We start from the raw sequence: 24,042 nt of genomic DNA, 5'->3' as shown, positions 1-24,042 counted from the left end.
ATCGTATAAATCATAATAACTTCTTTAAGCTTTAATTACCATCTATGCTAACTAGTAACAACGACACAGTTGCTTATAATGAAAAGGCAGATTTGTAGAATGACATTATTACAGTTACATATTTTTATTACATATCAATGCAGATATTACTGACAGAAATACAAGACATATTTTACATCTACATATTCTTTAAAACTAGACAAAGAGACTACCTCCTTCCAACCAATTTATAGGAAAAGATAAAGAAGTCAGTTATGTATTTCAGTACAATATTGTTCAATGGTTTTGTAATTGATGATTTAAATGAATTTCACAGAAATATAAAACGAAGATGATGATAAAGAACTTGATGAGCTCGATGGTTTTTAGAATAAGAGGTTCAAAATGTGAAAAATTAGCAAATTTACCTTTTCAGCTAAATACTTGTTTTAAGTACAAAAAGACAATAATTACATTATTAGGCCCCTTTTCAATTTCTGACAGCAATTTTCTTTTGCCACTAAAAACTGTAGCCATCATACATAACAAATGACACTTTCTTTATTATTTATAGGAATTAAAAAAGCTAATCATACATGAAACGTGTAATTAAATTTGGTACCCTTTAATTATCAAAAATAACATATGCAGTGTATTACAAGTATTTCATATTGTATTCATAGAAACTGATATCTCTATTGATGCATATCTGTACATTGTAGGTCACATATTAATTAAAGGGGCTGTAGCATGGCAAATACTGGTTAATGACATCTACGACTTCTTTTGGACAACTGCACGTGAGTCGGGCCACAGGAAAGACACAGAGTCTCGTCATGCTACAGCCCCTTTAATACAGGATGAGAATTTAATGCTGATAAATGTTATTTTCTTGATTACCAGTAGTACATTGATTCATAGATACTCTTGTGCATAAAATCAAATTGTGGAAGTTTTTGCAAAGCGCTGGTTAAAGAAAATTTGATTAATATACCACAAGTTTGCTATCATAAAATAGCCACTCTTATCACTATTTTCACTATCACTATTACCCGGACCTGGCAAAATATGTATTTTTAGATTACCACATTAATATATTAAGACATTAATGTCATACTGAGAGATGAATATGTATATTTACCTTAGCAACCAAAAAATACTTCAACTTTCTACAATGGGATTTGTAATTTCTTAACAGTTTTAAAGCAAAATTTGGTTAGCGACAGAGATAGAGAAGAGAGGGAGAGAGAGAGAGAGAGAGAGAGAGATAGCATTGAAAGGGTAGTACTGTATAAAAGAGCAAAGAAGATAATCTCAGTATTTTTTTAAAAAGCTTTGTCCAAACCAAGATGGCCGTCAACATTTTCATACATCAATTTCATCACGGATTGACCACTCCATCCATACTGCAATAACGATTAATATATTATTATATCTACAAAGTGCAAGCAATGAAATATATTACAAATGAAATGTACATGAGTTTTCACGCCGGAGAGAGCCTATGCACAGAGAGGAGAACAAACAGACAAACTGAAAAGCAAGGCACAAGATATGAATACAGCAACAAGAGATGGACACTAGAAATATAAATATTTTATAATTACATGTCTGTTTTAACTACTTATCTACATATTTGCCATAATTAGAATGTGCCCATTTCCGAACATACAATGCGACATTGGAAATAGTTGTGCCATGTTGATAATGGCAACAACTACAAGCCTTGCTTTGACCATCAAAAAACAAATAAATTACACAGCATTATGAAAAAGAAGATTATTAGCTAGTAGCTACTACAATGTTAAAAGCATGAATGCATCTAACTACATGTATGTTTTATCTATAAGACTAACTACAGATTTTGGTGTTCTGAATCCCTTCACTACAGCGGTTACTAAGTTTTCTATTTAGTTTTTCGCCTCTTTGCAATGTAATAGTCTACTAATTACAAATAGTATACAAATGATACCTATTGTACTTGGCTGAGTACGATGGTGCATAAACAGCCTCAAAAAGAGCTTATAGATCCTGTATTGAATGAAAGAAAACATGCATCATTTGTTTTATCTAACAAAACTCCTACGGTATATCCTTGTTACTTGATGCAAAAAGAATTCAATTAAAAAAAATGTTGTGCAATTATCGCTGACAAATAAACCCAAAGATTAATAGGCTTTTAATACTTTAGCGCGCACACAGTGATAAGGGCAGTTGACTCTTTTCCCATTTACGTGCAGTTCTGCACATCCTGTACTTAAAAATAATTAGATAGCACTGGAAACTATTGCATGCTTTTTCTTTTAAAAAGAATGTGGGATAGTCTCTGTAAATAATCAAAAATGACCGCGTTTAAAGTCATTTGATTAGGATTTAGGAGTGAGTTGTATATTAAGCAATAGGATATAGCAAAAGGTAAGTACAAGTCATTAAAAATATGATAAAATAAACAGTAATCTATCAAACCAACAGTTTTATATGTGATATAACTCTGGATCCTAAATATGTTAAAATGTTAACAGGAGTCTAATGACAAGTACCTTAAATATTTTGTTTCAAACCACAAGCCAAATAGGGTTCATGCAGAGCCTGGATATAATATAGCTTTATGTTAGCTTTACATCCCTGAATACACACGAGAGAAGAAATAATATCATTTGAAAATCATTTTGTTCAACTCTGAATACATTTTGCCAAACAGGACCATGATCATCTGCATGTCAGACTCTTAAAAATACTCGTTTAAATTACTGGAGGCTGAACCTCGCAGACACATCTGTATTCAAATATAAAGAGTTTTGGAGGTCCATCAGTCTAACTCTCCGATGACATTATACAAACCAATTGATTGCAAGTCTTCAAACAACCAATCAGAATGCAAGTTCCTGCAGTCAGTTCTTGAAAGGAAGATTCATATTGGTTCTTGAAGGTAGAATAAATTCTAATAGTTTTCCACAATGTTTGGCAACTGCAAAATCCAATGATGTGATGTACATTTTACCTTTATACGGTCATAGCATTTTCAAGCCAACGCAATGGCTAAGCTAGCACTTGTGCAATGCAAATACAAGAATACAGAGAGGCATATTTTTTTTTTAACTCGGCATAAACAGTTTACTTCTATAAGAAATAGTGCCAAGTAATGTTTTTTTAATGTTGACAATGATTAATGACACGCTTGAGGGTAGGTAGGACCCTGATTGTGATGAGTTTCAAAGCTTTTTGCTGGCTGATGGTCCCATGGTTAGACTCTTCTGTAAGTGACGAGGCGTGAGAGGTGTTCTTCTTGCCAGGGGAGAAAGAGCCTGTCAAAAAAGATAAGAGAGAGAGAGAGAGAGATGTAATAGAATGCCAGGTCAGGATTAGCTTTACCAGAGGGTAAAATCTATTGTGACCAATTTTCCACAAAGAAGTCTTTCACATACTGAACTTATCAGTTAACTTTGTCACATAATTCCAACAATCAATCCAAAATATCCAATCAACAGTGAGAGAGGATAGAAGATATAAATGAACAAACATGTGGCTGGCATTACAGCCACACATTATATCAAACGCATACCTCATTGGAAAAGAATAGCAGATGAAAAAGCTTACTTTGTTTGTTATACACACCTCAACCACGAGGGATGGGGGAGGGGTGGATATTCTGAAAATTTGAGGCAGAGCTTTGTCCAACTCATCACTATTCGTGGTCTTGGAAACAAGATGTTGATTTAGTTTCAGTTTTATAACTTTGCCTCCTGAAAAGTAATTGTGTGCATATTCTTCCCCAGCCTGTAGGACTGCCCTCAGAAATATTTAAGCCCCACTGCACTACTTATGGCTAATTCCGCCCTCTATATAGCAATCAATGCCTAATCGGTGACCATTGGTCCCCCATGATCCTCTTTTTCTTATTATGTTAAGTGAGAGCTGATTTGATGAGATAACCACCTGTCAGTGACCTTGAAGGGTGGTCTAATCCCTCCTGCAAACTAGTAAAGATGGGCTTTAAAAGTAATTATATGCATATTCTTGCCCTGTAGGACTGCCCTAGCTCAGAAAAGTCTTAGCTCGTTGTTTACCTTGAGTGTCATGGTCCCTGCTAGCCTCGCCCCCATCTTGCCAAACTGCTGAGGGCTCATCCCCTCACCGGACACCATGGGACTGAAGGTGGACGTCACGTTGTTGACCGCCTTCTGGATTGACCCCCGCCGTGGCGTCCGGTTGAAGGAGAACGTCCTGGATACCTTCTTGGTCGCCCTCTTTGCCGCCCTGTTGGAATGACCAGAAACAGAATATATGATACATGAATAGCCAGTATCAGAATATATATGTACTAAAACTACTATGTATCTATATGCCAGCAGTGTGATTCAGTTTTAGTTCAAGCAACATGTAGTCCAGTGTTCTGGTACAACATAGAATACATTTTAAAAATTCTCACAAAACAGTATTGATTTATACAAATGCATGACGATATCTACCACATGATTTTGATATCTGTATTCACATTTGGGCAAAAATACAAAGAAAATGATATCAGTTCACATGTGACTGAAATACAAAACATGTGTTTAGTACAATAATGCAAATCTGTGTTTGAAAATCGACATTTTGTTTCTCAAAAGGAATATACCGTGATCTAATTTACTAAAAGTTAGAAAAATCAGAGTGACAACCACACAAATGGGTGAATGATTTTTTTATGGAAATCATTCAGTTGGTAGGTGAAGAAATTATCTAAACATGTTTTGTGTATACATCACGCTATCATTATTCATATGTTTATGCTTAAATTCACATCACCAATGAACAGTTTTTGATCGCAGTCAATGTCACATACATGTGAGGTCATAGTTCAACTGAGAGGTCAAAGGTCAGCTTTGTATACCGTACCTGACTGCCTTGTTCTTTCTGCTCACATCAAAGTCACTCTTAGAAAGCTCTAGATCCTCTGGAGAAATCTTGCACAAGAAATTCTCCTGCAAACAATGAAAACAAAAAGAGGTATAAATATCACAAGGTCTGAATTCATTTGAAGTTGGTTTTTATAAAGAATCATTGAACATGAATATATGTATTGTTGTCTTGAATTATATACACATCCTCTCTGGATGGATTTAATAATTCTCAGTAGGATAGAATAGAACATATATATTATAATTATTACAATCTTTCATCACAAGTGCTTGGATTTATGTGAAAACATTTCTGTCGAGCAAATATTAGTCAGACGACAAGTTCTCTGTATGTTATTCAAAAGACATAGTAACATGCCTCACTATAACATTTTCTGTGATTAATTTTCACCTGGTTCTACATAAAATTACAATTTCAGACAAATCAATATTCAATCTTTAATACTGCAGATGGTATGATGAATAGAGATCTTTCAAGACTCAAATTAATTGAAGTATGAAGAAATTCCTTGAACATACGGTAGCTTTGTTTTGAATGTATGCATTCTTAAAGGCTGGCTTTACTACTTCAGCTAGAAGGGATTAGACCACCCAGCGAGCCAGCAAGGTCACTGTGACAGGTGGCTATCTCATTAACTCAGCTCTCATTTAACATAACAAAAAGGGGATCACGGGGGACCAACAGGCACTGATTGGGGAAGTTTTCTATATAGAGGGAGCAAGTAGCTACAAGTAGGACAGTGTGCCTTTAATATCCATATGTTTGTTTAAATTGGGAAACAGGACCACTGCTCCAACTAGACTTACAGCATCTGTTTTACATGTTGCGTTGGCCATGTATTGGCATAGGATCTTGAGCCATTCTGTCTTACAGTTCTCGTCACCAGACACTGCAAACATATAGAGACGATCAGTCCTCTCAAGTACATCCATAGGAGGCTTACACAGCAGGGCAAAGGCATTGTGACACTCTGAAAGAATAGAAAATCAAATCAATGACTAGATACATACATGAAGAAGAGGAGTTGGTATTTCAGTTTTCAATGAGCAAAATTTAAAAAAAGGTCTGGGCAAAGGGTAGCCATTCTGTTTTATGGCTCTCATCATCAAATACTAGGCCCTCTTCATGAGAGGTTTCAGAAGCAGCTGGGGCAAAACATTTGTGACACTCTGCAAGAGTCTGAGAGCAAGGCATATCAAAATTATGATGCTAAAAGCGAAAGAATCATCATGGAATCAAATGACTATGTGAAAATGAACTGTAAAATGCTTCGATCAGGCATTTGTAACTGGATAGGTGCAACATAAAAACAGTCTACTAATGTAGTAATGAAATCCTTAGTATACCTTGTCTCTCATCATATGATATCCATAACGAACATTACCAATTACAACTTTGTTTTGTGGTTCCGGGTAGTATTTCTTTAACATCTCTTTCATGGATGTTCAAAACCCTACCAATGGGGATAGGAGAAATGCACAAGTAAAAGAGTCTCATGAAACCTATACTCATAAGTCAAAGTCTCAGGCTACACCCATCTCCAGGGAACTGTTTCACAAAGCCTTTTTTCAATGACAAATGACACAAATCAGTGACAAATCTGCTGATAACTAATCAGAAGCAAGCATTTCAGTAGCTTATAACAACAACTGTCATTTGTCACTGATGACAAGTTTTGTGAAACAGGGCCCTGGATGGCAACCCTTACCGTCCGTCTCATGGATATCCAGAACTCTTCTGATGTAGGAGAGGTTGAGAAGCTCTATGTGCTTGAAGGTCTTCTGGGATGTCTTCATGTTACTGTGCTTTACACGCTTCTTACAGATCTGAAAGAGCAAAGAACACAACACCGTCAATGGGTCATTCCAAATACAAATCGGATTAAAGATAAAGTCAAGTTCTGGTCATCCGATTGCATCGTGAAAGAAACGGTGTGGAATAGATCAGAAAAAGTTGATCATGTAGCATGTAAGTATTGGTGTGTACTGCAAAGTTCTGGAGTCATTAAAATCATAATAAATTTGGCCCAGTCTTGGAAAAGTAACAAACACTGTACACAGAAAGATGTATATGGGACTACACAAATTGTGTCAGGGCTACTAACCTTGATTTCCTTATCTTTCTATGCTCATTACTCAGTCAGTATACATTTTCTACCAAAATTGTTTGGCAAATGACATTTATTTGTACTCTTGAACATTCAGTATAAGTTTTGTTTGATTCTGTGAGAATTTGTTTTCTTTTTTTTACCAGAACTCAAGTTTATCTTTACCGGTAATGATTTGTATGAACAATCAAGAAGAAACAGTGTTTTACAATCTTGGTGATGAAATTGATGGTTTACTGAACATCACTCATTCATCTTATCTCTTGTTGTAGATCATATCAAATTTTGTAGAATGCAACATATTTTTTCTCCATTGTCTGCATCTCAACTACTTGTAGGACATACAGGGAAATTAGGTATATTTTCATATTCCTAGATCAAAATGCTGGATCACAAGATATTCTGATCTTGTTGTCAAGCAAGTGCAACAGCTCAGGTAAATACATGATACTTGATATTAAACAAGAATAGCAATACACAATAGCATTTATTTGTACGTAGCATGGTTTTCCATTTACAACTGGACACTGACGGTATACCATACTCTGGTCTTGTCTTCAAGCAAGTGCAAGTGCTCGGGTATATACATGATAACTTGATAACAAGAATAGCAATACACAATAGCAATTACTTGTACATGGCATGATTTTCCATTTACAACTGGGGGGTGTTTCAAAAAGATCTTAAGTTGAACTTATCTCTAAGTTGGACTTAACAATTATGGGAAGCTGTTAGCATCTATGAAAATATTTTGCACAAATTATTTCAAAAGGCATAAAATGTTGATTCAAATCATTTGTATTTTCTATTATCAAGGAGATTTCATGTTCTTGATGTTGAATTTATAAAAAATTCTAAAATACTTGATTTTTTGCTTTTGAATATATTTTATTTCAAGGCTACAAATGACTCCCCATAATTTTTAAGTCCAACTTGGAGTTAAGTTCGACTTAGGATCTTTGTGAAGCACCCCCCAGGAGACTGACCTGTAGACCATACGTAACTCACCTCTAGGGTATCTGAGAAGAGGAACATGGTGATACAGATTCCCTTCTCACCAAACGAGTCTGCCTTCCCGACCTCCGAGACATCGATCTTGGTGATGAAGTGACGATGCGCCGACAGCAGGTGGGCTGGGACGCCCTCTATCTCATTCATGATGTCAAACATTTGGGTGTGGCCCTCCGTCTTCCGTTTGTCCTCGTTGATTTGCCTGTAAGAGGAGAGATCATGTTTTTAGGGGTGATAATGAGCACTAAAAAAAAAATCTGGTTTTTATCTGGCCTGTGTTTTGTACAGGTTTGTGAATAAGCACTTCCTTTTTCAAAATAAAATTTTCGAATTAGCTCTTTCATTCAATAGTAATCTTTCACTTGTGTCTTCACTAAAGATATCATAAATACAAGCTTCTTGCTTCATGAACTTGAATCATTCCTAATTTGGGTACAATTTAGGATGTTGTCTCTTTTTTCTTCAAATTATTATCAATTTGCTTTTCTGATTCCACTAAAGACAAGCTAACAAGGAGAGAATAGGCATTTCAGGATTAGTGATGTAGTGGGGGAAATGCACTGTTCCAAATTGTAATACTTTATGAAGAGTGAAGGCAAATAATGACTCTCAGAAAATTAAGAAAATGAAGATTTGACTATGAAAAGGGTCCTACGCATATTCACTAAAAATGTGAAGTGTATTGCATTTCACTCATCACAACAAAAATCACCGTGCTTCTGCAGCGTTATATCTGAACAAAGCTTTATTTGTTACAGAGTAATACAATCTACACAATCAAAGACTTACTCTGTGACCTTCTTGAGTGCCTCCAGTCCCTCTTTGAGATACCTGAAGTCAGGATGTGATTCTGTCGTTCTCTTGGATAGATCAGAGAGCAGAAGGATCATACTAGGAAGCCTCTGGACTGGACGGATTAACAGCTCGGTCAGGGACTGGCGACCACACTCGGGTTTACTCTGACCAATCTGGTGAAACACGTAGAAAAAGGAAGCTGTTATCAAATGAATATTTCTCTGAAAAGCAAATGTGCACTTATAACTAGGCTGTACTTCTAGATGTGGATCATTACAAAAATGGATTCAATGATCTTGTGGAATCATTGCTAAGAGGAGAAGCAGTCCAGAGGAAAAGCCAGAGAACTATGAACTTAAAGAAATGTATTGTTTGCTTGGCTAGCTCAAAGAAGTTATCAACATCATCACTATCCTCATCATTACCATCATCATAACCCTCATCATCCTTACCATCATCATCATCATCATCATCAACATCACTACCATCAACATCGCCACCATCTTCACCACCACTTTCATCATCATCATTACCACCATCATCATCATCACACCACCATCATAATCAACATCATCATCATCATCACCATCATCATCATCATCATCACTATCATCATCATCACCATCACCATCATTATCATCACTAGCATCACTATCATCATCACCATCATCATCATCATCATCACCACGATCATCACCATCATCACCACTATCATCATCATCATCATCATCATCACCCTCATCATCACTATCATCATCATCACCATTACCACCAACACTCCTGGACCTACCTTGAGGAAAGCATGAAACCTAGGCTTCTGTTTGTCACACTGAACGACCGTCTGCTTGGCTAACTCAAAGAAGTTGACAAAGGATGGGTACGCCTTACCCATATCGGCAGACTGTGAGAGATACAAGAGAGTGAGATATATAATAATAATAATAATAATAACAATGTGTCTTGTTTACCCAGGGTAGCCTCATCAGTATTCATACTGTTCTCCCTGAGGGCCCCGCGATCAGATTCAGGCTTACCCGCACACAATGTATAGAGGGGGAAAGTAAAACAGGTTAAAATGACGTGGCCATCAGAATGAAATGAATTGAGTAGACATCTGTTATCTTTTTAAAGGAACTACACCAAGGTTGAATAACTTTGCATTTATATATACTGTGAGTAAGAGGTAATAATAAATAATACAAATAATTCCTTGTAATGGTTGCTTCTTATATAGCGTACATTTTCCATCACGTCATGCTCCTGGTGCTTCTACAGGTAAGTGCAATCATATCAGACACCACAGTGGCAGAGGTTTGGTCTGATGGCTTGTTTTACCAGACTGCTAAGGAAGCATGTGTAATTGTGTATGCTTGTAAATAAGCAGCCAGGGGACCAACGGCTTTAAGTTCTCTACGAGGGACTAGGTAATGAGGATCTATGCTTTACCTAAGAGTACTAGCGCACGGACCTGCTCTACCACTAAGCCATAGTGTCTCCAAAGAGGCATGAAATCAACACAAGAGAGAGATTGCAAAGGATACCGGGTAGTTTTACTGTAGAAATGAAAACTTGGTAGTGCAGGAGATGTACAATACTTAAATTTTATCAAACCAGATAATGGTTGCATTCAGATAAAAAACAAGTCAAAACAGTCAGATTCAGATGCAAAATATATTGGTTATAAAGAAAAGTACAGATAAATTTGGCATGAAAACTATCCAGTTAGCATCCTCAAAATACAAAGGTGAAGTAAAGTCATGGTCTAATTGCAAACCCTGAGAGGCCTAAAGCCTGTCTGCACTAGTTTGGTCAGGAGGGATTAGACCTCCCTGTTAGTCACTGGCAGCTGATATCTCATCACATCAACTCTCAACTAACAAAAGAAAAAGGGAACCATGGGGGATCAACGGTCACCACTTAAGGCATTGTTGGCTATATAGAGGGTGCAAGTAGCTACAAGTAGTGCAGACAGGCTTTAAATGATGTCATCATGTCATTCCTACGCTACTCACATGTTTGAGGAAGACTTGGCCGATGCTCTTCTCTTCAGAGTAGTCATCGATAAGAGCCTGGACATCGTTCCTCAGTCTGCAGTGAACAGCGTAGATGTCTGGGATACGATTGAAGATGGTCTTGATCTCCTCCTGTGCTAAGATAGGTCCACCGGTCTGTTCGGTTTCTAAAGGTTCTTTAAACACCTGTAACAGAAATGGAGAACATCTCAATCAAACCACATTTTCTTATAATTATACAGATGTGAAAAAATACAAGCCTTATTTTAGGTGAACTAATGTTTGCTCCAGTAACTCCAGGTTTCATTTTGTCAAAGACATACTGTAAAAGTAGAAATATTTTCGGTACATTAATTTTTGCGGATTTTGCACTAAGATCGGCAAGCGCAAATGTTAGAACTTGAAAAAATATAAGAATGACTTCTTATACATGTTTCAAACGGGCTGAATTGCGTGCAACGCCAATTTAAGAACCAGCAAATATTTTGGGGGGTCGCTCAGCGCGAAATATTAATGAAGCGAATATTAACAGCATTTACAGTAAGTTTAGGGTTAGGATAACAAGAAGGTTTTATTTTAGGTTTAGAATAAGGTATAGTGTTTAGTTTAGGATTCAAGTTAGTTATGGTACTGTTTGGAACTGTATTTTAAGAATCTGTCGCTGAAGCATATTTTGTTAGAACTGTATTTTGTGTCTCAAATTGCTCTAAGAAACATGAAAAGGCTACATTCCTGTCAACTAGCATAGGTTCGATGGATAGAATTGATACTGATTCATCAAGTCTTATTCCAGTACCTGATGGTATCAAGCTTGATAAGTTTAAACTTTTATCTGAACAGGAAGTAGGGAAACTTGTGATGAAGCTCAGCAAGAAGTCTTGTTCTGCTGATCCGATTCCAACAAAGATTCTCTTGCAATATATTGATGTTATACTACCTGTGTTTACATCCATGATCAATGTCTCCTTGTCTACGGGCCACTTTCCTAAAGAATGGAAAGTCTCACTTGTTTCACCATTGTTGAAAAAACCAGGGCTTGATGTTGAATTTGGTAATCTTAGACCCATAAGTAACCTACAATACATTTCTAAATTGGTAGAAGGTGCAGCCACACAACAGATTTTACAGTTTCTTAACAGTAATTCACTCCTTCCATCCAATCAGTCTGCATATAGACAGTTTCATAGTACAGAAACGGCACTACTCAGGATCAAGAGTGATATTCTGATTGCAATGGACAGACAGAAAATCACTCTCCTGTTATTACTTGACTTGAGTAGTGCCTTTGACACTATTGAGCATTCCAGATTACTAGATATTTTGAAGATATGCTGCGGTATCGACGGTGTTGCTCTCGGCTGGATCGAGTCATACTTGTCTGATCGACATCAAAAAGTTAAAATTGATGGCATTGTCTCTGACTCTTTCCAGGTGCCCTTTGGTGTGCCACAGGGCTCTCGGCTCGGCCCTTTGCTTTTTATGTTATACACGAGTAATCTAATCAAGAGCACTCAGGATAATTTTCCTGAAGTCTCCTGTCACTGTTATGCAGACGACACACAATTATTTTTATCCTTTAGACCATCCACTAGTACTCAAGATGCAAGTGTTTCAATGTTGGAAAAATGTGTTAATTTTATTCATAGATGGATGCTTAACAATAATCTTAAGCTAAACGATAGTAAGAGTGAATTTTTGGTTATAGGAACTCCACAACAGATCTCAAAAATAAGCATTGACGGTGTAAGAGTTGGATCCTCCAATGTGATACCCTCGGTTACAGCAAGGAATTTAGGAGTATACTTTGATACTAATTTAACCATGGAAACACATGTTAAAAATATATGCAAATCAACATACTATCTTCTGTACAATCTCAGACGTATCCGCAAATATTTTGATCAAGAAAGTATGAAATTGGTTGTACACGCTCTTATCACAAGTAAGCTTGATTATTGTAACGGGTTGCTGTTTGGAATGCCTGATTCTCTGATAGCTAAGTTACAAAGAGTACAAAATGCATGTGCAAGACTTGTCTATCGTCGGTCGAAATTCACTTCAACCGCACCTCTTCTGAGAGAACTCCACTGGTTGCCAGTCCGTCAAAGAATCTCATTCAAAATATTGTTAATCGTCTATAAATCATTGAGCGGTCAAGCCCCTAATTACATCAAAGAATTACTTCAACTCAAAGTCCAATCACACAGTCGTAGCCTGCGCAGTTCCACAGATAAATTACTGCTTCAGATTCCCCATGGCAAAACTAAAGTAACTCTTGGGGACCGTGCTTTTGCTATTGCCGCCCCCAAATTATGGAATAGCTTGCCAATAGAAATAAGAAGCACTCCATCTCTCAATGTTTTTAAATCCAATTTAAAAACTTATTTGTTCAACTGAGTGATCTTATTTTGTAGAATTTAGTAAAAAGGAGCTCTTAACCAGCGCAGCTGAATATATTTTGTATAAAAGCTGCGCTATATAAATCTATTATTATTATTATTATTATTATTGTAAAACCGCTTGCTTCATTTACAAGACTTTTGCTTTCAAGGAAGAGTCCATAAATTAATGATTCCACACTTTTCAGTAATTTTTTATAAGCATTCTTTATGAAAATCAAATCAAATTTCATGACTATACTCTCAATTAACTGACAAAATCTCTGTAACAAGTAGCCTTTGAATAAACATGGTCTGCTTTGACAATAGAGTTATGTATGAAGTTATGTATGAAGTTATCTATGAAGTTATGTTTGAAGTTATGTATGAAGTTACATATGAAGTTATGTATGAAGTTACATATGAAGTTATGTATGAAGTTATATATGATTCAGCTCACATTGATGATGGTGCCTAATATCTTGACATAGTTGATCTCCGTCTGTAGTAACTCCATGGCAGTCATATGCCTCTTTGATAGGGGTTGCGCAGGTACGGCAGGCTTCTTGGGGGTTTCCATCTCCATAGGAGTGCATGGCTCAGCTGTAAATAAAAAGTTGATTCACTTCAAATCTCATATGATTGATGATTAGGTAATAATACATTGTGAACATTTCAGCTCAACAAAGTGTTATTAGAATGTGAGCATGAATATCACTTTAAAAATATGATCTAATCAATCAAAATCAGCACATACCGGTATGATAAAAACACATAATTTGTATACATATATTTCTGACCAAAATTTGAAACAAAATTATTTTTTATTTTATTTTTATGACCGTTTGATGGCTAAAAAGACGAATCCCTACCCCAAGTTTACAAGTGGCCTTAATCCATTACTTTTTACGTCAAATACATTTAGCAAATGCTAGTTGATATGGTTTATATGACAATTACTTTTTGTATATTTGTATATTGCTATGAACAAAACAAACCTGTTATGGCCAGTGTAGTTCTGAAATATTTCCTTTTTTAAAATATGTATCATATCTAGTATATCTACTAGTTGATGAATGTCATTCAATTAAAAAAAAAAATGGAAAACACAATCCAAACTGAATTACGAGCAAGTGCCATTGAGCTGTCGGGCGTCTGACTACAGTCCAGTATAGACGAGGCCGATATGGACATGCAGCTAGCGCTCTCTGTGAAGCTGGACCGTCTCTTCTGCGCAGGCATGTTAGGAGATTCCATGTGGTCGGTGTTGGAGCTGAGAGCGGCGATGTTGTCCTTGAGACGGCGTTTGCGACTGGACTTGGATCCGCTGAACATGAGGGTGGGTGTGCCATGGAGGGATGCAGGGGTGGACGGCTGGTGGGGATAGAGAAAATGGTTTTAGTTGTGGTGGTAGTAAACATAGAAAGATAGAGAGAGGGATAGGGGATAGACAAGCAGAAGAGATAATCAAGAGCGAACGAAGGAAAGTGACAGAGATAGAAAGAGAGAGAGAGAAAAGGGAGAACAAGAGAGATAGAGGGAGAGAGAGAGGGGGAGGGGGGCAGAGATTCAGAGATTCGGAGAGACAGAAAGGGGGTGGGTTAGGTAAAAGTCAGAGAGAATATGAAGAAAGGACACTTCTTTCTTTCCAGGTAAAAACTGCAAACTGTTTTACATCAATCAAAAGTCATATTTGACGTCATTTTTTGCATTGTTTAAATAGTCACGGTCTTGTATTTCATTCCAAAGTCAGGAAAACATCCAATAGGTACACTGAACAATCTTTTTCTTGTGTTTTCCATGGCAAATTTAATATTTCCATTGTTAAACTGTTGATAATGAATGGTGAAATAACAACAACAATAAAAAGTGAAGATACACAACAATCGGCAGGTACTTACCATTTTGAAAGTATAGAGAATTTCATCTGCTCTTGCGTCCATTTGAATGCTGGCCCAGAACCACTAGGAAGAAAAACGCCACAAGAAATAATTTAAATTGATCCTGTTTATTCACTACTAATAAAAAGGTGAAGCTTTCAAATAATCGTGCCAAATGAAATCTGATAATGATCTAAAACCAGCATACTATATAACTATATTTTCTCTTAAGAAATCAGAATAACTTAGTAATGCTATCATCATGTTTTAAAAAATCTGTTTCAAATCTCTAGTACATGTGATAAGGGGGCATATTTCAAACATTTTTAATGGCTATGCTGGAATCTACTTCTCATAGCCCCCTCATGAAGTAACACTTCCTTTGTCCAACAAACTGCTATACTTTAACTTCCATAAAATAACCTTACTGTAAAACTGGAATCTTTTGTGACATGAAACTTTCACATTTGTAAATTTGTAGATGAGAGTGATTTTCTTGATTTTCCAGTAGCACATTTCATTGTTGTGTCTATCGTGATTTGTTTATATTGCAGAATCATGGCCAAGTTGCATTAAACTTACCAGTGATGCTAACTTAGCCATCAATGTGAACTACCATGACAACATCACTCAACAGCCAATCAAATCAAGGTTTCCATGGAAGCTACCATTTACGGCAAAGTTACCATCGATGGTAATTTTTATGCAACGATGCCATGATCAACTTGAGAAATTTGTGAACATTTCAGTTCGTGAAAAAGTTTCTTATTTTACAGCGTTCAGTTTTACATGATGACCCTTACCTCTTGTTTGACAACCTTAATCTTGCTTGGATAATCCAAGACTTGTTCAGCTACGGTGTTCTCATCAACGACTATATGTGTACATGAATCATTGGCAATGGTCTCTATATTGCCACCTGAAAAGCATACAAAGAAGAGGATATGAGTAAGCTTTTGATAATTGCTAGACATATGGAGCATGAATTGGAGAAAGGGATGATAAGTGTGAAAGAATAAAGTGAAGGAATGAGAAAAAGAGAACAGAGAGAAGGACAGAGAGGATGAGAGGGAGGGAGTGAGAGGTATAAAGGTAGAGAAAGAGAGAAAGAGAGAGAGAGAGGAAGCAAGCAAGAGATGGATAGAGAGAGAGAGAGAGAGAGAGAGAGAGGGAGAGTGGGAGAGCAAGCAAAAGATTGAGAGAGAGAAATGGAAAGCGGGAGAGATGAGATGTATAATAGACTCAAAGTGTTACAACCACATGCACATGTTTATCGGTTCCTCCACAAAATAGATAACTATATACAAACAGAAAGAGCAAAATAAATCTTGTTGTGTGTAAACTATGTGTTGCAAAGTTGAGCACATACGTTTCAATAGTACTTACCTTGTGTTTGTGTGATTTCTTCCATGTGTCTCTGATCATCTTGTGTGAAGCCTACAAAGCCCAAGGTACATCCGAAAAATGGAAGCATCTTATACTTCAGCTGGCAAAACAGACACACAAGAAAAATGTTAAGAGGATTGAAAAATAAAAATGTAACAATAAAAAGTCATTAATACTTCTTAATCCTTATTCCTTTTCATGCCAAAAAGTAGAAAATTTACCAAAGATTGTAGTTCTACTGTAAGTTTCGATGAAATGTAGCAATTCACTTTTTTCTTCTTGAGATAAGAACAGATACACAAAGTGAAACTTTGTTTAAAGGAGTTTACTCAAAGCTCAAATTTACAATGAAACAAAAAACTTTTTGAAGTTCATGCACGATTCTTTTCTCATAAACCTAGTCAGTGTCACACAAGTGATTAGCCATTGTTCTACCACAATTTTCTGTGTGTATATGTGAAATAAACAAAAAAGAAAAATTGGAAGAGCAATGATACGAGAATATTAGAAAGGAAGGACTTAAAGCCCTACTGTACTACTTGTAGCTACTTGCTCCCTCTATATAGAAAACAATGCCTAATCAGTGACCATTGGTCCCCCATGATCCTCTTTTTCTTATGTTAATTGAGAGTTGAGTTGATGAGATAGCCACCTGTCAGTGACCACCCTGTGTGGTCTAAAGTAATCCCTCCTAGTCAAACTAGTACAGACGGCCTTTAAAGAATGCTCACCATTTCTTCTGATGTTGCCCCGCATTCTTGTTTGTGACGGTTATCCCAGGTAGCCTGGATCCATTCTTTGGTCATGATGGGTGTGCCTAAACTCACAGCAACCTGAGGCATGCAGAAGATACAATCGTCATTGGTCATTACTCAAACAGAACATTTCAGCCATTATTCAATTCAAGTCAATTCATATTTATTTCATTTTCAACAGAAAGATAAACAAAGTTATTACTATATTATTTTTTTCATACATCATTCAATTTTTTTGGGTAACTATACAAATACACTTTGCACATAATAAAATTATTACAAGAAATTCTTAATTTCTGAGGAATTATTATTATCAATCGCTCCAAAGTAAGAGTGTTGACCCAATGTTGATGGATAAGAGTCAACACCCTCATGCTCGTCAGCTAATGATTTGTTCTCAGGGACATTACATACCATACTCTAAAGATTAAAGGTAAAGACCAGTAATGGTCATGCGATTGCATTGTGAAAGAAACGTTGTGGAATCGATCAGAAAAGGTTGATCATCTAGCATCTAGCATCTGCAAGGTTCTGGAATCATCAAAATGATAAGAAATTTGGCCCATTCTTCGTAAAGTTACAAGCACTATACACAGAAAGATGTATATGGGACTACCCTATCTCTCTCACACGACCATGAGAGAAATAAATTTACCAAATATATGAATTAGTAGGCGGTTTCCCGGCAAATTTTTTATCATCATGTATTAGTCAAAACGTATTCTTTCACATGATTGGTAATGAGAGCTTCCATTTCATTTTTTGAAATTGGGGCGTTACCAATACTGGTCTTTACCTTTAAACACATTTTATCTGTAATATAGGCAATTACTTAGAACGTTCTTTACATCAGGGGCAGATCAAAGATCCTATAAAAAAAAAGGCAGGAGGGGCTGAATTCCAAATGAGTGGACCAGGGCCCTATTTCATAAAACTTGTCATCGATCATCAGTGACAATAACTGTTATAAGCTACCGAAATTGTGGCATCTGATTGGCTGAGAACAAATTTGTCATAGAAATGTATCATTTATTGATAACAAGCCTTATGATACAGGGCACAGTTGTGCTCCCCACATCTGCTGATGTCACCTACTGCTTGACTTCGACACCCCTTCTAATGATTTTCACAAAGACAGATGAAGCAAAAAGACAACCGTTATGTTGTGATCTACACTGTATAAAATGGCTGCAAAATGAGGGTGACGTTAGAGGTAGGTCCCCAGACGTAAATTATCATTTCTGATTGAAACACGTCTGTAAAAACCCAACTAAACTCACACACACACATTGGATATTGTCCATCATAATGATCTTGGGGTTTGGGGAAAGGCCTCAAGCACCTCGTTGTAGGAACAATTAAGGTCCTCTTTCCAAAGTGGTTCTATGTAAACATCATCATCCCACTCACCCTGTACTTCTCGCTGTTGGACGAGTTGGCCACGAGGTGGGTGACCCGAGGGCCGTAGTCTTTGCGGATGCTACCAGCCATGTTGTGAACCAGTACGACTAGTCTCTTGATTTCAGCCTTGTCTAAGAATCCTGTGAAGCAGATAACGAGCTTGTCCATGTGTCTGCAGAACAGTGGCCTCGTCACACAGGGGAGATGCTGAAGAAACACAAGAGGAGATAGATAAAGCATGGTTAGTTCCTTGTACAGTGAAACCTGTCTATAAAGACCACCCAAGGGAGACAAGAAAAGTGGTGTTTAAAGGCAGGAGGTCTTTGTAGACAGGTGCCTATAGTACATGTTCCCATGAGAAACCATTTTCAAGGAAAAAAAAAATTTGGTCTTTGTAGACAGGTGGTCAGTATTAAAAGCAGGTTTAACTGTACATTACATAGAGACTCCAGTGGGCAATCTATCATATTTGTCTAAGCTGGGCACACTGCAATAAAACTTATAATCACAGACAAGTTGAGAAATCTTTTTAAAAAAGTACTGTACAATCGTAATCTCGGCCAATTGTTTATACAGTGAACCTCGTTATCAAGGAAACCAGTCATTACGTCTAGGTATTTTGAGAGTCTTAGTTGTTTTTTTGTTCATTTTATTGTATCACCTTTTTTTCTTTCTTTTTTTTGGGGGGGGGGGGGGAGGATGGGGGTGGTGAGGAGCTTTAAATAGGACAAGATTTCAATATAAGGTTATTATCTTGGTCTAAAGGAATTTGTTGTAACCAGTTTCCAAATTCTCACCATCACAGTCTAAATCAACTCACCTCATCTGTAGCTGCACTCTGTAATATTGCTGTGGTGCCTAGAATGTGTCGGCTATTACTCGACAGCGCATCAAAGATTTCTCCTTCAAACTCAGCCATGACAAACACAGTCTCTGCCTGGTCATCTTCAATGTTGTACTCTTGCCCCGTGTCTGAGAACACGTAGGGCATCTTCATTTTCTGCAATACAGAAAGAAAAAGTGCACATTATTTAAGATGGTAGGATCCAGAAAGAGCAAATAGAATATAAGTAGGATAGTAGAAGCTAATTCCCTGGAATAAACAGCTATATGTGGACTCATTCATGGCTCATAACCACTGGGCAGGGCGGGAGTTAATCATTCATTACTTGGTTATGTCATGTTAAAAAATAATACAATTCATTATTTCCTTGTGAAGAATGTTTTTGTGAGTTAAAAAATTACCTTCAGCATTTTTTCCCTTTTTACAGCAACAAAGATTTCTTTACGGCAGCTCTTTGTTTAATTCTGATACTACAGAAACTTTAGGGGCATCTGAACTCAATTAAAGATAATTTTTCACGGATAAGGGAATTATACTCACTTGTAATGCATTATGAAGCTGTGTATGATGTCTAAGCTCAGTACCTATCAAACAAAACCTAACATCTACAGCAGTCAATGAACCTGTGATAGAATGACATAGGACAGTAATTACAATACAGTAGATTTAAAATGTGAAGCACTGAACTGCTTGAAAAGGGAGCCATTGCCTCTACTTGTCTAATGTCTTCTTTTCACTATCATCAAAAGTAACTAAAACTAAAAGAAATGAAGCTGGTGTATCAGGGTTAAGCAAATGAAATATGACTTCATGAGAGCCATCGATTCAAGACTTTGTCCAGGTTTTGTCCAAGTTCCAACAACTAATCAGAATAAAGATGAAGACAATGATCAGTGTTAATGATGATGGATAAGGATAACAGTAATAATACAATTCTTTTATTATAGTTATAACCCACGTGTACGTCTAGTATCTTTTCTACTCCTTTTATAGTGGATGTTGTATGTTGTCCCTTGATTAGGCAACAGTGAAGAAAATCAACAAAATAATCAACAAAATAATCGTAATCTTCTTCATCTCCTACTCTTTATTTTTTTCTTTTCCTTCTCATTCCTAAATTTTGGAAGTTCAAGAAAACTTGTAATTTATGGATATTTTATGTTGTCCCTTGATTTGGCAATGGCAACAGTGAAAAAGATCAACAAAATAATCATTATATTCTTCTTCTTATTTTCCTTTTCTTTTCTCCTCCTTCTTCTTCTTCATCTCCTTCTTCTGCTCCTCATCCTCCTTCATTTTCTTCTTATTTTTCTCATCCTGAATTATGAAAGTTCATGAGAACTTGTCAGTTATCATACTCACTCTGTCTTGTAGTATCATTCATGGTCGACGTACTGAATGTCGTACTGCAACTCAGTTGAGACACTGTTACTTCCATGGGCGCTGCCATTGTCTCCATTAATCTTCTTGAAATGATGTCGATATCGAAATAAGTTAGGGTTCAGGAACTCCTCGATATGCTGCTTTGGAATAATCAGCTTGTCAGATCCTATTTAACGACATAACAGAATAAAAATCTATGAAAAATGAATGAAAGAGACATTTCTCTGACATGACTCATGAAAAAAATGTATCAATCATTTTCAATGAATTGATGATTGATATCATCAATTCTTTACATGCAAATGGTCAAAATTGGCCCCCAAATAACTGTCTATCTATTCTAGTCTTTCTAGATCTAGATCTAGATCTAGACCAAGATCCATGCCTGGCTTTGGCTTTGCTGGCACAGCTGGGAATAATCGGAATATACATTCCCCAAATCAGGCGAATGACATTGATAAATGATAGAGTTTAGAGTCTACTCTACATTTCTATGTCATCTTTTATTAGAATTTTTTCCACATCAGACCGTTGAACATGAAGGCCTATTTCATTGTCCAGGTCCGGACAAGGCCGGATGACCATTCCGTGCATCCTGGCCTCTCCATCGGCTGGGCGATGCCAGGGGCCAGCGCAGCTGTCATGCTCAAGCCCATGCATGCAGCCGGTGTTCACATCCATGGCGACACGCTAATTCCATTCACAACATGCACACACAAACACACCCAAGACCCAGCGAATCAGCCAAAAGATTCAAACAAACATCTTTCTCTCACATTTTTGTGTGAATTTCTCATTATAAACTTTCTCATATCACCATCAATAACAATAAAATTAATGCAGACTGTCGAACAAATCGTAAAATAAACCTCGGTATTACCTACAAATCCTTTCTTCGCACGCATCGATGGTGGCCATGTTTTCCTCGTTCAAACTCACCGCTAATCCTAAAAGCAAGCGATTTGATTGGCTGCTTACGGATTGCTGCCTTAATTTTGTACACAAGAAGTACGGTACATGTGCAAACAATAACGTACCGATCCGATGACTCACTCATTCAAAAGTTTGGGGCCGATGGGCCGGAGTTGGGGGATACATGTACACATTTAGGAAGCCCAAACCAGCTCATGAATACCCACTTGTAGAAACCAAATTGGCAAAAATGATACTTAACAAAATAAGCGAAAAATGAGCCCCATGCCATACCAATTTCGACGGGAAATTGCAACTGATATCCCCCTACATTTCTTTTCTACTTCCTCTTTTTTATCCTTCCCTTTATCTCCTCTTTTCCTTTTCCTTTCCTTTCTTCTCTCTTATTTTTTGGATGGGGGGGGGGGGGAGAGGCAACAGCCTAGGAGGCAAGGCCTTTTCGGCCCCCATCCAGGGGCGTCGCCAAAGGGGGGGGGGTGCAGGCGCGGATCCAGGATTTTCCAATAGGGGGGCCCGGATATTTGAAAATCGCGCAGACCGAATTATTTCAACTCGACTTACCAATACTGACAAGGTTATATTAAAAGCACCGTACCGGTACATACAAGCGGGTACAATTTTTGTTTTCTCTCTCTTGTCCGATATCAACATTGGGGAATTTCCCCAAGTTTAAGTTATGTGCGAGCAATTTTTTTACATTTTCATCAGGGGGGGGGGGGGGGGGGGGGGGGGGCTGAATCCACTTTGTGAAAGTGTTATTTATCCCAAAAATACGCGAGATAAGACATAAAAAAATGCATATCCGGTCAGGTTGTAATTTTTAAATTTGCGGGGAAAGAGAGGCTGTACCCCGCATTATAACTGCAAGAAATGAAATTTGAATGCCTGTGGAGTAAATAAAGAAACAGCTCTATAGCTACAAACATGATTACATGAGAGCTTCCATTTTTGGGGAAATCCAGAACAATTAAACTCTTGTGGTGTTGTATCTGTGTTTCATGTCTGTCTAAATATATTTAACACTTTCTTATATCTTTACATATTTATATTCATCATCACTCTTGTTCGCTTATAAAATGCCAACGCGTGCTCGGCGTGCTGAGTTATTTGCTTTAACTGTGATTGCAATGAAAACTTCCATTTATTTGGAAATCCAGAACAATTAACCTGTGGTGCTCTATATGTGTTTCATGACTGTCAAAATATATTTAACACTTTCTTTATATCTTTACATTTAAATTCATGAATGACTTCATCACTAACGGTTCGCTTAGCGTGCCGAGTTGTTCGCTAGAACCAATATTGCAATGTGAACTTCCTTTTATTTGGAAATCAAGAACATTAACTTGTGGTGCTCTGTATGTGTTTCATGACTGTCATAATATATTAAACACTTTCTTTATATCTTTACATGTTTGTATTACTTTATCACTCTCGTTCGCTTACAAATAACAACGTGCTCATTTTACTCCGTATTCATATGAATACAATATAAATATTTTTAGCAAATCCGCATCACCACCACTGTTACATGCAGCCATGCAGGCCCCGCAGAACGTTTTTCAATGACAAAGTTGGTGGGGGAGGGGCTTAAGTATTTACGATCAGGTAGAGCGTAGCGAGAGAAGCGAGTGAAGCGTAAGTTGGCTTGGGGTCCAGGGGAAAAAGCCACAGCGGGGGTCAAGGGCAGACCCCTCGGAAGCTCAGGAGTTCAGTTTAGGAAATTAATTACGGTCAGATGAGCATATTTTGATACCTTATTTATACCTTATCACTAATTAGCCCGGGGTCCAGGGACTGAGCCCCATGAAGCTCAGGGTTTTAGGCATTTAATAATGGTCAGATGATTTAATTTCGGTCAGATGGGCATATTTTGATACCTCATTAATTTTGTGGCACTGGCAGGTCACAATTGTTCTTTCTTCCTTTCTTTCTATTTTAATATCTTACACATACTTTATTCTAGTGAGGGGGTGGCTTGAGCCCCCAAGCCCCGCCGTTCCTCGGGCCCTGACATGTGCCCATGCCTTGAGCCATAATGTATGGCCGTACAGAGGATTTTTTCATGTTGGGGACCGGGTAAAATGCAATGAATTATTGATAATTTATTGCATTTTCTTAATTTTCTTAATTTTTTTATTTGTGGGAACTGCCCCCTACCCTAGCCCCCGCTGCGTACAGTCATGGTTCAGTGGCAAAGCAATGGCCTCGTAACTGTAAGGCCCCAGGATCAAAACCGTGTCGATGTGCCATATTAGTGCCCTTTTGTGGGG

At 37.3% G+C, this 24,042-nt stretch overlaps 1 protein-coding gene across 2 annotated transcripts; it reads right to left on the bottom strand.

The window, feature by feature from the left end:
- Window positions 1-108: 108 nt before the first annotated feature.
- Window positions 109-21,844, bottom strand: LOC576544 (protein ECT2). Of its 2 annotated transcripts, none has more exons than XM_776843.5 (20): window positions 21,717-21,844; window positions 20,816-21,002; window positions 19,994-20,076; window positions 19,430-19,609; window positions 18,619-18,816; window positions 17,185-17,286; window positions 16,454-16,553; window positions 15,871-15,986; window positions 15,089-15,151; window positions 14,315-14,561; window positions 13,648-13,790; window positions 10,810-10,995; window positions 9,588-9,698; window positions 8,792-8,970; window positions 8,000-8,204; window positions 6,593-6,710; window positions 5,691-5,854; window positions 4,861-4,946; window positions 4,047-4,236; window positions 109-3,284 (listed from the first exon to the last, which is right to left on the bottom strand). In XM_776843.5, exons 2-20 carry the CDS (start codon window positions 20,910-20,912, stop codon window positions 3,192-3,194), a joined length of 2,661 nt encoding a protein of 886 aa, XP_781936.3. In that variant the 5' UTR covers window positions 20,913-21,002; window positions 21,717-21,844; the 3' UTR covers window positions 109-3,191. The 2 variants fall into 2 exon arrangements, with proteins under 2 accessions (XP_781936.3, XP_011664992.1); XM_011666690.2 differs by having other exon boundaries at window positions 21,721-21,805.
- Between the last annotated feature and the right edge of the window lie 2,198 nt (window positions 21,845-24,042).

This window comes from Strongylocentrotus purpuratus, unplaced genomic scaffold (assembly GCF_000002235.5).
Source record: "Strongylocentrotus purpuratus isolate Spur 01 unplaced genomic scaffold, Spur_5.0 spur5_scaffold_12, whole genome shotgun sequence".
Lineage (NCBI taxonomy): Eukaryota > Metazoa > Echinodermata > Echinoidea > Camarodonta > Strongylocentrotidae > Strongylocentrotus > Strongylocentrotus purpuratus.
The sequence above is the reverse complement of the archived record's forward strand: the minus strand, read 5'-3'. Positions and strand labels throughout refer to the sequence as shown.

Bases quoted from the DNA above. Each gene is read 5' to 3' on its own strand.
- LOC576544 (XM_776843.5), bottom strand. From the start codon at position 20,912: ATGGAGACAATGGCAGCGCCCATGGAAGTAACAGTGTCTCAACTGAGT. The intron at 10,996-13,647 runs GTGAGCTGAATC...TTTCTGTTACAG, and splicing joins TATTAGGCACCATCATCAAT to GTGTTTAAAGAACCTTTAGA. The intron at 8,205-8,791 runs GTAAGTCTTTGA...CTCCTCTTACAG, and splicing joins GCACTCAAGAAGGTCACAGA to GCAAATCAACGAGGACAAAC.